Source organism: Pelodiscus sinensis, chromosome 11 (genome assembly GCF_052426305.1).
Source record: "Pelodiscus sinensis isolate ZL-2025 chromosome 11, ASM5242630v1, whole genome shotgun sequence".
NCBI lineage: Eukaryota > Metazoa > Chordata > Testudines > Trionychidae > Pelodiscus > Pelodiscus sinensis.
This window is the reverse complement of record NC_143062.1, coordinates 44795287-44810916: the sequence shown is the minus strand read 5'-3', so window position 1 is coordinate 44810916 and position 15630 is coordinate 44795287. Positions and strand designations below refer to the sequence as shown.

The window sequence follows — 15630 nt, the reverse complement described above, 5'->3', positions numbered from 1 at the left end:
TATACACAAAAGCATGAAAATACAAAATCTCTGTTTTAGTGCTTGGATCATATATAATATTTCAGACAAACAACAGACTCAAATCCCTCTGCTGCTTCTGTATTGAAAAGAGGTCCTTAATTGAGGTAGTTTGTTTACCCACTAAGTTTCTTTACAAGGCAGACCAAGCAAGATTATAGATTTATGAAAACATTGTAATCTGTTTCTCTAACAAACTTTGAAATCTTTACTTGAAACAGAAAACTACAGAATGCTGAACTGTCTGACATTGTGCAAATAGAGCCTCCTCTACACCTGAGAATTGTTTGGTATGAAAAAGCAACAAAGTATTTTTAGCCCAGTTCTGTATTCCTTCCCATACAAAACTCCCATAGAAGTCAATATGAATGATGTCACTTAAATTTTCTTGACATCTGCCATGCTGGAAAAAAATACATCTTAAAAATCCCTTTTAGATTGCCTTCTGTATTATTAATATGTTTTCAAAATCTTTCTAAGGAAATTACTATTCAAGGTTCATGTTAGAGAGTGTTTACCATAACAGAAACACTAAATATGCTGATACTCAGTTATTGGGTATAGGCTTATCTTTTTACATACGTATGTATAATATCTCCATCTAAGTAGTTTACAAGAACTGAAATATAGCCATAAAACAAATTGTTAATACAGGGCAATAAAACAAAAAGAAAACTGAAAGGTTAAACTTTCATGGCTCAATTCCTTTCAGCAGGGGTTCTCAAACTTTGTGATACCGCAACCCCCCGCTAAGTTGCTCATGAACCCCGTCTAAGTTGCTGCAACCCCCCAGGGGGTCGGAAGCCACAGTTTAAGAAATGCAGCCTTACAGGATTCACCTGTGTATCAGAGGATTTTGGTGCACACTACTTCAATTTCATTGAGAACTAAGGCCTTGTCTTATACTAAAAAGGGCTTGCCATGCGTTTTGGCCAGCAAAACCTTCTAATGTAGACAAGGTTATGCCAGAAAACAAGCCCAATTGTCAGTATAACTTACAATAGTTCTCTGAAAGAATGTGTATTGGCAAAAGGACTTTTTTTGCCTGTATAGTTATGTATACACTAGAGCTTTCGACACTACAGAAATGTTGCAAACAGGACATATGATTTAGAGATGTTATCCGACATAGGTGTTGTTTATGCCATTTTTTTATGGGACTGGTAAGACAATGTTGTATTATTATATGCTTTCACTTTCATTTATTTCCTGCAATTTTGTAATAATACATAAATCAGTGGCCCACAACGACAAAAACACAACAGCAATGGGACAAAAGTAAAGCCATATGAAAACCCCCATCAAGTGTCCATGTCGCTTAAACATCAACCTCATCAGAACCCAATCTCTTCAGTTGCCCAGGAGTAACGGGAAGTATGGCCACAAAACCTGAATCACCAATCCCCAACTATTTTTGGAACAAGGGTGGAAGCCTGCTCCACAACTGAGGCTCCATCCCAAGTAATGTTCTTTTTTCAGCCCCTCTTAGCAGAGGAATACAGCTGGAGTTTTCTTGTTGCAGCAGCAGCATGGCATGTGAGGATTGCAGTCCTTCAAGCACACAGTATGTAACAGGTCATGGTTTTTTTTGTGAATGAAGCATAATATCATCATCATCATCCTAATTGTCAATACAGGACCATACTCTCATCACTCCTTATGCCCAGACTCTTCATTTGGCATATCAAAAATGTAAATCCTGTCGCAGCATCTAAGAGAACAAGCTTGTCTTGCATCCATACTATTAGTCTGTCGTCAGGCGTTTCATTTCAACAGGCAACAAGGAATCTGTAAAGGGATATTATGTACTATGATAACTAATTTTTATTTTTAATCTATTAATGTATAGGTAAGTGTTTAACGTGCATTTTGTTTGAAAATAAAATAAAAAATAATTCAATTTTAATAAAAGATCCAGCGCATTCAGCTGAAGGTAACTGCCATCTCTCATGATGACATCCTACTTATTCTTCATATACCTGTGTAGTAATCATAGAAATTCGCTTATCAGAGTACAGTGCCTTTGTCCTCTAACCAGAAGTCTGAACAAGGACCAGGCTTGGGATCAGGAGCTACTCAGGTCAAAAACTCCATTTACGGAATGCCTCTAAATATATGCCTCCCTGTACAGTATATCTCCATCAAAGACCTTCCAAAGCTGCCTCCCCGCCTAACATTAGGGATGTTAAATATCAGTTAAATGAATAGTTGATTAACCTCATGAATTCTTATCGGTTACTTGACTATTCTATAGTCCCCGATGGCAGAGCCGGCAGCCAGTACGCTCCAGACCCGCTCCGAAGAAGCTTGGTGCTGCCTCTGTATCAAAGGCAGCCGCATGGGGTGCCAGGTGGAGCTGGTTCATGAGAGGAGCCAGTTTAAAAACCAGCTCCCCTTGCAGACCGGCTGCCTGTCAACCCATGCTGCTGCTTCTGATACCCAGCTGCCTCTACCCTCCTGGCTCTAATACAGTTTAAATGCAGAGCCGCAATGGGGGTAGGTCCCGGACCTGGCGCAAGCCAGGTTGTAAAAAAATTTACTGGCTGGGGTGGGAGAGGGAATGTGTGTGATCTAGAGCATTATCCTATAAGCTTTTGCTTATCAATTAATGAACTACACTATTACATCCCTATTTTTAATAAGGTCACTTGATTTTGGGACTTTTTGATGTCTTGCTATAGGTTCTTCCTTTTTGATTTGCAGGCAATTTTTTCAGTGAGCCACTGGCCCAGTCTTATCCAGCTATGTAAATCTTTTTATTGTGACCTCCATGTGAGAGCCGCAAGTGACAGGATGCTAGTGAAGCTATTGGACATAACAGACGCAACTGTAACACTTATCTGAAATTGCTACAATGTCCAATATATTCATCATCAAAACTTATGTTCTTACTGCTGGATTTTCAAACCACACCTTATGACAAAACGACAGCACAACATGCAGAATGACTATAAGGATATTATTAATTACTTAATTGTTAATCACTTAATGGATAAATTAATGTCAATCATTTCAACATGAAACCATTCTTCATACTGCAAAACAGTATTCCTTTATTATACAGCAGCTCACCAGGCTTCTGATGCAATTATATAAATGGCAAGAGTAAATTATCACTGTAGTAACCGATAGAAACATTTTTTGCACCTGAAAGTGTTGGCAAGGTAGCCAAGTTCAGTCAGAACACTGCGTATAGTTCACATTCTGCAGTCTGATTAGCAGAGAATTAGTTTCTGCTTTTACATCTTCTTTTTCTTTCCATGATAAATACAGTTTTCTCCCTAGATTGATAGTTCTATGATTTACATGCAACAATGACATCATTAATATATTGTGGATATGCCAAACAAAACTATTATTCAAATTAACTTCCATCTATTTTTATAAGTAATCTTAGACAAACTTTTATTTTTATTTCTTATCAATTCTTTTTTGAGGGGGGGGGGAGAATGGGTTATTTTGGGTTATTTTTCTCTTTCCTGATTTTCACCTACATAGTATCTCTTCTTCAGTTAAAAGTGGGAGGGTGTCTACATTAGAGTAGCCTCACTGTACCAATACTACAGAAAGTGAACTAGCTAGAGAGAGAGAGTTCAAAAAATTGAGACAGTATCTCAGGATGCTGAATTTGTGTCTTATCTGATAAAGTGGCCTATGTTACAAGCACAGCACAGATTTTTCCTTCTTACCAGTCTCTATCATAACTGTTGGGGAGGGGTAAAAAGAAAGGATGGATTTCCACTAACAAAACAATAACCTACATTTGCATTTAGAACAAAAATCCCTAGCACTCCAAAGCAAAAAAGAATTTCAAATTTCCTTTGAGGATTAAATATCTCTTTCCAGCTGTCTAGAACAAGATGGGCAGAAGCAGAATGTTGGTATGCATCTGCACTGCTGCTTTATGACTTTGATTAGGGTACCAAACAACTTACTGGCCTTGACTATCCATATATAAAGCTTCAGTGATGTTTCTCAAAATAACCAAGAAATATAAAGCAGCCTTCAGAAGGATTAATTGGGGGAAAGAGACAATGATCAGTGAAAGGATCCAAAAATAAATACTTCTCACTCAACTGTTGTCAGTTGAATTCTGACTCAAGAGTCAATAGCAAGAGGCTCCAGAGAACAATATGGAATTTCATTAAGTCAGAATTTCCAGAGAATCAGAGAAGGTAAACTTCAATTTACTGACATTGACTTGCATTACAAACTTGAGGCCAAGTTCTATTGCACCCAGTGAAGTAGTATACAAATAACTCAATGCAGAATCTAGCCTCATGATGATATATTTTAAAAAAAAGCCTTTACATTATTTTTACTGTCCAGAGGTCCAGTCAAACTAATGGGATGCATACTCATTTCAATGAGCAAATCTTGGAAAAAACAGTTATTTCAATTATTCCAGTATTTCACTGCGGAGATTAATATTTGAAATACTTTCAACATGCATTTCTTTCCCTGTCAGAACACAAACATGTTAAAATGAGACTACTGTATTGAAATATGCATTCATTTAAAAAAATGGAGTATAAGTAGTCCAACTTAACAACTGCATTGTCATGATCCATGCTTTTCTATAATATTAAAGTGCACTTTTCAAGATAGTTTACTGACAGTAAGAATCTCAAGCCCATAATCAATAAATTAAAATACTGCACAACAAGTCACATGATAATGGCTGAACTTGAAAACATGAAAAGCCATGTTTTAAAACCTACCCTCATAACTTGTTTCAACAGCAAAATGTACCTGTATTACCAGAAGAGCTGCTTCTTCAGACAATTTAAAAAAAAATCATATGCATCAGACACATAAATGTCACATCGCTGTCAGTTTAAGATGCCTAGTGACAAAAACAAACACCTAATGTTTGTTTGAAATGCATTTTAAAAACAGAGTTTAATACTTCTGTCAACACCAAAAGGTTTAAATTGACTTCAATTACTGAGAATTCTCAGCTCTAATGATGTTAAGCAATTCACCTCACCATTATGCTAATACCCTTAGCTTCTGAGGGTCAGCACAGGTCTCTGATATAACCAAGTTAAATATTCTCAAATCTTATACACAAGAAATTAAATGAAGTGATTTATTTATATACAGCTTGTGAATTTAAGAAAGGTGAAATAAAACCTAGCTTTTTATTGCTAAAAAGACAATTGCTGGAAGATTAGCACCACAGTTATCATATTATTTGTGGATGGTTTATCTATTCCAATTAAAAATGGTGTGAGTTGAAAATAAAGAGCAGGTTGCTATCACATAGAAAGATCAGTAATCAGATTTAAAAAAAAACACACAACAAATGGTCTGGTAGCACTTTATAGACTAACAAAATAAGTAGATGGTATCATGAGCTTTTGTGGGCACAGCCCACTTCTTCAGATGACTGGAGTTATGAGTTGGGAATATGAAAACTCGAAATAAATAGGAGAGGGGAAGAGGAGGGGGGAGAGGAAGAAAAAGGGCGGAGGAGTGGGAGACAAAGCATCATTAAGTATCTGGAGAATGGGTACTTAAACCTAAGCAGATAAAAATCAAAGTCAATAGATTGGTATCCTTCCTGTCTTGGGAATCTATCAGAGAGCTGTTAGCACCTTCAGTGGTTATTAAGTAGGTAGTGTCCCAACCAACCCATATCACAATTGAGTCCATTAGCATGTGAACTGAATTTGCTGATGAACTGTGATTCAATTTTTTAAAATGCTTAGAAGCTAGTTGATTTACCAACCTTCATTATCTTTGAATAGTACACAGACAGAGACTTTAGATCATGCATAACAGTGTGACGTGGGAACTTTTTGTATTTCAATTCTCTGTGCCAAATTCTTCCGGAAGGTTCACTACAATGTTTATTGGGAATATCATTAAATAATGGAATTTGGATTAAGCATATCTTGGTTCTATTCTGGGCTTTTGTCTCTCACATCTTTTGTGATGCTGAATAAGCCACTTCACCTTTACGTGACTCCGTTTCTCTATATGAACAAATGTACTATGCAAATCCATACAATTCTGTTTAAAAGCAATTGTATGTCTTTTGTTTGTTCTTTGTTAGAAGAGAATTTTGTTTGAAAACAAGGGTGCTCTTTTAAAAAAAAGACAAATCCATCTGTTTCTTTCCTTTGCTCCCAAAGTCACAACCTTGCTCATGGTAGCGCAATAATTTCTATAGCTAGAGCTCTGAGTAGATACAAATGTCTACCTGTGGATATGGTTATCTGCGGATAAAAATGTGTATCTGCGAAACTGCAAATTTACTCTCAAGAGACGCTGGAACAAGAGAAAGGAATGTGGTACCACCACCCAAGAAACCAGGGCTCTACACCCACCATGTGACTGTATCACCCCAGCTCATTTCCTGTCTGGGATCATGGAGTCCCACTGGCAGTAGGGCCAGGAGGAACTATTGGCACAGAGCACTGGCTCCTGGGAGCAGTGGCAGCACAGTCCCCTCCTTTGGCCACAGCGTCACCTGGGAGTAGAGCCCTGCAGATTGGCAAATACCAATTTCTGTCTGTAGATATCTAAATCCAGAGGTAGAAATTTGTACCCGTGCAGGGTTCTATCTATAGTTGCCACTCATAATGTTACAATCTTGATTCTAAATGTATCAAAACTGACATAAGCCATGTTAAAAACACCTTGTTATATGCTGTTTACAAAATAACATTATGGTGGAAATAAAACCATGCTCTGAAATATATTGCTATTATAAAGCTCACTTCACATGTTCAATCAAACAAGCACATATTAACTGGGTGGTATTTCAAACTGCTACAATAAACATCAAGTTAAAGACTATGTGCAACTAATATCACTTATTACAAGGCAATTTATTTTCCAGGCTGGTATCTAGCAAAGCAGATATCAGATATTACTACTCAACTTACTTAGCCTCTTAGCAGCCTCCAGGGCATCATTTGCAGAGTCAGCCACAAAGAATCTCTGAACTGTAACCCCATGGTCTGCCATCAGTTTTTTACTCTGGTATTCCTGCAGGTTCAGCCATCGTCTAGGGGTTAATTGAACAGCCTACAGAAATAACACAGAAAAATAACAAAATGCTCATTATTAACAGCTCATGCAACAGCCAACTGAACTATTAAGGCCTCCTGGTCACCTCAAACTAACAATAAATAAAATTATTGAGGACAAAAGGAAGAATGCACATCATTTTAAGGAAATGTCATATGAACATGTGGCAAAAATATTCTGAAACCTATCAAAGACATAAAGATGCTACACAAGGCTCACAGAGTGATCTTGGCTTGATGTGTCCATCTCATTTAAATTAACACAGGCTTGCAAGTTTGTATGGTTTGATTTATATAGCGTATTTATGTTATGCATTTCTGTGTTACAAAAATACAAAACTGTTTCATTAATAAAAACTTTCTTTGCTTTAGTTTAAATCAATAACATTACAAATATTAAATAATTGTCTTGCATTCAATAGGTTGCTAAGACATTATATACACACATTTCTGTACATCTGAGCAGGGGAAATAATTTCATTTCAATTCATGTCATTTTAAGAAATACAAATATTTTGGAAGGTTTTGGCACCTATTCATGACTGGCACTGTTTTAGTGATCTTTTGTTAAAGAACTAGCACATAACCAGTGTGGCCAGATTGAGTTCAAGAGTAGCAGCAGAAGAAACACCTTCTATATGCAAGGTTTACAAATTATTCATATTTATACACACATGTATAGTTATGTGTGTGTTACATACACTATGGGTGGAGGAGCTAACAAAACACATGAAAACAAGGAAGTGTCAAGTCCTGCCTCTCAGGGAGGCAGAGGTGCACCACAGAACAGTGCAGAAAAGGGTATTTTAGAGTTGTGAACACAAAGGATTAGGCCTGATGTCTTCTACTTGACTTTTACTAAATATTCTGAATAATCCACTTTAGCCTCCTCATCTAACATGAACAGCTTTGATGAACAAAGTTAGGAACATGGTGCAATATTTTTATGTCAGTCACATCAGGTAGCTGCCAGCCTGGCTCCACTTTACATTATCCAAATTTAATTGGATTTTGTTTTTAGGTTAAGTGAATTTAGTGGTGGTGAAAGGTGCCAGAATGACAGCCTTGGAGACTCAAGTCCTATTTATCCACATAACTGGTATGCACAGACAAAATGCAAGTCTCTCTCTCTCAGTCTCTCTCTCTCTCCTGACTTAGAAACACCATGTCTCTATGTCCACTGTTAACAATACCAGCCATTTAGTGTCAGAAAGAACACTTGGTCCTAGCAGAAACAAATAAATTACAACTTAGTAATAAAATCTGCTTAGAAAAAACATATAAATAGCATTGCCATCAAAGGTCAGACACCCACTGGACATTTTTCCTCTCAAACTTACACTTATTAGATTCCTTACTATAGATCCGAATTTCCATGCTTTTCTATATTTTACACTTTCATTACTAGTATGATCTAGAGCAGTGGTTCTCAAAGTGGGCCACGAGCTTAAAGCTGCTAATAGGACGCTCTCGTTTGTTTATCTTAAGGTTCCGTAGCCACAGAGCCTCGCGGCTGCCCTTGGCACCAATTCACTGTTTATAGCCAAGGGGAGCTGCAGCAGCGGCTGGCTCAAATCGCTGCTTCCCATGGCTCCCCTTGGCTGTAACCAGCGAACTGGAGCCAAGATGAGCCATGAGACTCTCTGGCTATGGAGCCTTTAGATAAGCAAACCAGAGTGGCCTATTAGCAGCTCTCTCAAAGAGGGCCCATGACCCATTTTAAGAAACACTGATCTAAAATCAAAGATGAATTTAACGTAAGTCAAGGTCCTGCTTAACTACAAGCATGTCAGTCAACCACTGATATTAAACACATGCGTAAGTGTTCGCAGAACTGAGGTGTTCTATGTTCCCAGATCAGTGTTATAACTCCCAGTGAATCTGGAACAACCCTAATTGCCAACACAATTTCTTGAAAATATTCACGTAAGTTACAATTTACAGGAGATGGGGAAGAGACCTCTGAAAGCATAATAAAAACCTGGATTTGAAATGTTCCAGGACAAATCAGCTCATGCTCCCCTCGCACACTTAACCAAGGACGGCCATATTTTTAGAAATATCTGCAGGCTGACTAAGATTAATTCTTGAGACCCGCATTAAAATGGTCAAACAGAAAAGGGAAGAGTTCAGTGTAAAGGGACATCAGCGTGAATGACAATAGTGCTACCTAGCCATGGTTTAATTACAATCTATGTCATGCAGAAGACACTCTTCTCCTTAAAGAGAAATAAACTGCTGCCCCAGTGGCAGATAAACCACCATAATTTCTCAGCTGCTCATAAAATAAAAAACACTGAATGCATGCTGACATTTCCCAGCTGGACATAAGAGACAGAAAGCATTATTTATTATATTAATACTTTGGTCGCTAGCAACATGACATACAACATCCATTATCCTTACATAGTTTTATACTAAAACCAAAAAATGTTAGTGTGTCTGCCTTTCAACAATATGTGGCTTTTATGTAATACTGGCATTTTAGATATCACATTATATAAAATATAAACATCCATCTGTTACCACTTCCCTTGAAATATAGAACACAAAACACTGATATTAAAAGACACAAAAATGACATGTACTTTTATACAGGAAATGTGAGGTTTTGTATATTACAAAGTGATTCCCATAGAACTTAAATAATTACAAATGCCTCAGAACTCACATTTTTAAAAATAATGGGTAAAGTATTTTAAAAGAAAAATACTTATAGTGAATAGCTACAGTAAGCTGCCTCTACATTTTAGGTAATAATTCCACCATGCAAGTGTCTCAATTTGCTATTTCTCCATGATCTTCAGAGTCAGTACACATTCTTTTCAGTTTATACAACACATCCAAATTTCAAGGCACAGCTACTTTCATTCTAGCATTTCCTGCATCATAATAGTTTCCCTTTCATATTTTCTTCACAGACATATCCTCAAATGGGTGAACTCTCACACAGAGCCAAAGTTTATTTTTAAGATTGGAAGGAGCATGTTTGTCTAGTCTGACCTCCTGCAACATATTCCATAGCATCCTACCCAATAATTCCTGCATCATGCCCATTATTTCCATTTGAATTATAGCATATCTTTTAGAAAAGAGTGGAGAAGCTTTCTTAGATATATCCAGCACACTAAAAAGGACCCATTTCTTTTCCTTTCTGTTTGTGTTCAAGCACCGTTATAACATTAAAACCCCAGAGGCTTAATTTTATACTCTTCATTTGGATTCTTTTGACTTCAAAATATTCTCATGATGCAGTCATTCTACAAAATTTTAATGCAAATTGCTAGAAATGAATTGCCAGCCCCCAGTATACAGTTCAATTTTGTATTATGTGTAAATATACATATTCGATACATACATACATACATGCAGATTCAAGTGAAGGGTTTCAGAGTGAAATGCATTTCCCCGGAATTTAAATGTGATGAAATAGGGGTATACTTTATATCACCAGATGAGAGAACTACTGTCCACTAGATGTCAGATTTCCAATTTAAGGAGAAACAGCTGCTTTTATTAGATATAAAAAATTGGCTGATCTGAAGGTTGGCAAATATAGACACAAAACTATTGTAGCTCAATATTGTAGAGGCCAGTCATCACCAGGTGTGCGCTCAGGAAGGGCTTGCACTGTGCTGCATGTTTGCACTAAGGACCAAATATGAATTGTGTAATTTTGTTTCTATTCACTCCTGATCATTCCTTCCCCCACATCTCCACTGTAAACTTTCCCAAGCATTATTTGCTTTCTGCTTCCAACTAAGGTATTTATCTCATGAGCTCTCATTTGTGCTGTCAGCTGCCAACCATCCCCTCACATACCCTACTCGAGCAGAAGCCAAAGTAAGGGCAGTGAGAACGGAGTCTCTGAAATGATTAGACCCATTAGAGATGACCCTGCAGTTACAGATCCTCTGCCTTGCCAGATGCAGTTTGAGATAGCTGGTTTTGTCTGGAGGAAGGAGAATGAGAAGTGGCTTTGCAACCAGCATGAAGCATCAGCCTGTATCAGCGATGGGCAACCAAGACTAGTGAGTGGGCCGCTTGAGTGGACCTCTTTTGTCTCAGTGGGCTGCATGATTGAAATCCAGTGGTGGGCAACCTACAGGCTGTATGCGGCCCATTGGGGTTACACCTGAAGTCTGCGCACTCCCGCTCTGCTCCCCTCTCTCACTCCTCTTGTGCACTGGGGCACTAGAGATCCATACCTCCTACTAGAATTAATGAATAATAGAATAGAATAGAATAGAATAGAATAGAATAGAATAGAATAGAATAGAATAGAATAGAATAGAATAGAATAGAATAGAATAGAATTAATGAAAGCCTAATAGAATGAATGAAAGCCTCCCAGTCCTTATTACTCACTGTCACCCAGGGCTCAGAACACACTTTGATGCAAGTCCCCTCGAATGCACTTATTCCAAACAGCCTCAAAACTTCCATATATTGTAGCCAAGAAGAACATCCCAGGGATTATATAGTCCATACCATGATGCATCTTATAGGTAAAAACAAGATACAGCACTGACATTACCAGTGCTACTGCACAACTGTACAGCCTTAAGACAAACACCACAAAGGGCTTTAAGGTAACAAGTTTAAAAAGAAACCTTACATTTCCCCGGCCGATTCTACCCCTTGAGACTTATTAGCAGGATGCTTTCATATGGCGTGGAATGCAACTGTAACATCTCCTACCTGCCAGTTCTATTATTTATTCTCCCACTCCCCTTTATGCCATAGCTCTACTGCTGTGGACAATTGAGTTGCCCTCGGCAGTATGAACTTGCACCCCCAGAGGCACCAATGCAAACTTGTCCATCCATAAAAAATAAGCCATAGGGGAACTAATCTGTGAGCAAGGATCAGTGGAAGTCCTTTGAAAGTCTCTTTTAAAAAAAAATCTAAAAGGCTGAAAAAGGGAAAAGTAAAACAAGGAAAAATGCACACTATTTTCTCATTTCTATTCTCCCTCTTCTCTCTTCACCCTGCCACTCACCTTCTCCTCCTTTCTACTCATAGCCCTCCTCTCTCCCCGACCTCTTCCCCCTTACACACACATTTCTGTCAGAAAAAAAATAAAATGAAAATCCCTGGGAGTATGCCATATATCTTTCATAGTCTTTCACACAGGGTGCATTTGGGTGAAATATAATCCGTTTTAATAGCTGAAGATGCATTTGGGTTTTATGCCATTTACTTCTTAGCAATCTATTTCTTCACTGCCGGGTTGTATCACAACATGAGAAGTATAATCCGTTTCACAGGTATTTCTGTCACTCAGCCTATCAAGGAAGCATTGGAAAAAGCCACTAAGTGGACCTTGCTGTAAAACCCAAAGATTGTGTGTGATATTTTGAATTTTGCATTGTTAGTCTGACAGGCAAGAATGGGAGAACTTGAACCTCAGTATTTCTGTTGATGTGAAGCATTTACTATTAGCTGATATTGCTTCACAAGATTGTTTTCTTTGGGGAAAATGGCAATTTCCTAAAGCACACTTCTTTTAAATCCTCTATTTCAGAAACATCAGCAGTGTAAAAGTATCTTAATTTTAAATCTTAATTTTTGTATTGTTTTTCCAACAGTCCAAAGAAGGCTTCATGGTTTATGAAACAAACCCACCTACCCATTTTTGTATACTGAAAGTTGATTTCTCCAAGGCAAAAAAGCCAAGAAGTATAGGACTGGAAAGGACCACGGTAGGTCATCTAGTCCAGACTCCTCAAGGCAGGACTATGCAATAACTAGACCATTCCTGACAGATGTTTTTCTAACCTGTTCTTAAAAGCCTACAATAACAGAGATTCTGCAAACTCCCTACTTTTCCAGTGCTTATCTGTGTTTCTAACCCACAGAAACTAAAATCTAGCCAAATTTTTTTCATATAATTGGATAAAGTGAAACTCAAACTACAAAAATTTATCTCAGTAAAGGAAATTTTTATTAGCAAGTACGATAACTGCCATTCACATCTTTACTGGAGGTTTTTAAATGCAGAGTAATGTTTATACGGGAAGGTAGAGGATAGTTTCAATCAAACTGCATAAATAAGATTTTTAAAACGGGGTTGGGCAAAGTGTCACAAGTAATCACTGCTAGCATCGATATACTCAGTTTGTGGGTCATTTGAAAGTTGTGGTTCAAAGCTTAATGCTTCTTCCCTAAAAAAAGTGTTCTGGAAGGATTTTCTTTCTTTCTTTTCTTTCCCATGTCTTAAAAGCGAATATAAAGAGAGAAAAACAAATAGAATCAAAGGCTCAAAATGAGTTACACCCACAAAAGCAAATTAAAAAGGCAACAAACTCACAGTTCTTAGGGTCTGTCTGCACTGCCACTTTAATGCACTGCAACTTTCTCCCTCAGGAGTGTGAAAAAACACACAGGACACAACATGTTACAGTGCTATGAAGCACCAGTGTAAACAGCCTCCCCAGCACTGTTAGCTACTCCACTTTTGGAGGTGGTTTACTTACAGCCCTGCTGCTCCTGCAATTTAAACTTAGAAGTGCACACACAGTCTTGGTTAGTATTCCTTAGTGTTAACCCACAGGTATTCAGGAGTTCAGAGTGGAGCCATGTTAGGCTATCACAGAAACACTACTACAGGTAATTTTTGTTACCCCTTCTTAACAAACCTGTGGTGATTTACATCTGTACATATGTAAGTTCTGTATATTTTGCTTGTCAGCATGTACACTGTTCAAAAGCTACCTTTCAGATGTGATATCTTCCATTGTTGTTTGCAGGTTATAATACCTGTATTGGTCCCACACTAATAGAGACATAAGGCAGGTGAGGTAATGTCTTTTATTGGACCAACTTCTGTTAGTGAAAGAAACAAGCTTTCAAGCTACACAAGGCTCTGCTTCTGAAAGCTTATCGCTCTCACCAACAGAAGTTGGTCCAATAAAAGATATTGCACCTCGCCCACTTTCATTCAGATGAGTTACATATGCACATTAAAAGGAAAAGTCAGATATCTTTTCCTGATGCCACACAAAACCTAAATATACCAGAGATTTATTGGCTATTTCTAGAGAGTAAGAGTGACTGTTTATACTGCCACAATCATCTCCATTTCCTGCTGTTTTGTTTATATAAAATGCTCAGGGCTAAAGGTTGTCTCCCTCATCTCTGTTATAGTACCACATTATCTCAAGAATGTCACATTAAGTTTGTTCCCTACCCAGTTTCCTGTTGTTTGAGAAGTCACAAGGTGATAGAATACAAATATGATTAATAAGATAATTAAACATGAGTGGAACAACAAACATTTTACAGAAGAAAACAGTTTCCATATATAAAAAAGACATTTGCAAATAAAGTTAATTAAGGTATTTTAGTCTGTATGCAGCATTAATTACCATCAGACACTTACGGTCTTCCAGATGACCTACAAGATTTCTTCCAAGTATCTGCTTTAAAAGCAAACAAAAGAATGAAACGCAAATCCACAAAAAAAAAAAAAAAAAAAAAAAACAGGAAAATCTGCCTTAAAATATTCAAAACAAAAACAAGCTTTTAAATAGTAGGAAATTGACAGATTGGGGAAAGATACTACCATAGTTCTCCAGGGAATTAAATCTTCCATTTAGCCAGAGAGCATATACTGTATCAGTAGTACAGGCTCCCTCACATTGACCATCACTACTCCTGAAAAGCTAGCTCACGTTCAAGTTCAGGCAAACTTTGGCCTCTCTTCTGAAACTATTAGCAATGACTCCAAGTGTGACAGCACAATACGCTCCCATTTCAGGTGCTAATTCAGACTACATAGTACTCCAATTCATCTCACACACTGTGGACAAAGAGCTATTAAATAGCCAGCCAGACACCTGGATAAGATCTGAATTTATGACTTAGAAAAGAGTATAAAATGCATTATGTAATCCATTGATTAAGTCACTTTGTATTTTTTTCACTTAATTACAGTAGATCAGTGTTTCCCAAATGACATTCTGCAGAACCCTGGGGTTCAACAAAATGAAAATAAGGGTTCCACGAGAAAATTCCATTATAACAACATTTTATGATTTTTTTAAAAAAATTAATATTATGTGATTTTTGTTTTTAAATATGTGCAATTAAACTAAATGTTGATCTCATGACTTTGTTTAGCATTTGTTTATTATTATCCTTACTTATTTGTGGTCTACTTTTTCAGCTCCATATATTAGACTGTTATTAGGGGCTCCGCAAAATTATTTCGAGTTGAAAAGGGTTCCGTGGCCAAATAACATTAGAAACACTGAAGAAGATTAATTTCTACATAGCTTTATCTTACTCTAAACAATATATGTTTATGTGGAACTAAAACCCAGACTTCATACAATGTATTCTATATGGTTTGATGTTCAGAAATGGCAGATTTCAGCTCGTGAACATTGAACAAGTTTTGGATTGGTTCTGATTCTAGTTGGCTAATGAAGCATTTTTCAGACCCCTGCCTGCCCATGGCAGATAAAACTCAGCCAAATACATGTAGCCAGACAGGAACCCCCCTTGTAACATCCATTTTTGCTTGCCTGGAGCATCCAGGGCACACAGAGCAGAAGGCCCAGGCTGT

General features: G+C 37.5%; 1 protein-coding gene across 2 annotated transcripts in view; it reads right to left on the bottom strand.

Annotated features, from left to right (window-relative positions):
- Positions 1–15630, bottom strand: part of SUCLG2 (succinate-CoA ligase GDP-forming subunit beta) — a 239542-nt gene that overhangs the window by 181413 nt on the left and 42499 nt on the right. For both annotated transcript variants that reach the window (XM_075938556.2, XM_025183076.3), the window contains exon 2: positions 6915–7056. In XM_075938556.2, the coding sequence (XP_075794671.1) occupies positions 6915–7056 (142 nt within the window). The remainder of the gene's footprint in view (positions 1–6914; positions 7057–15630) is intronic.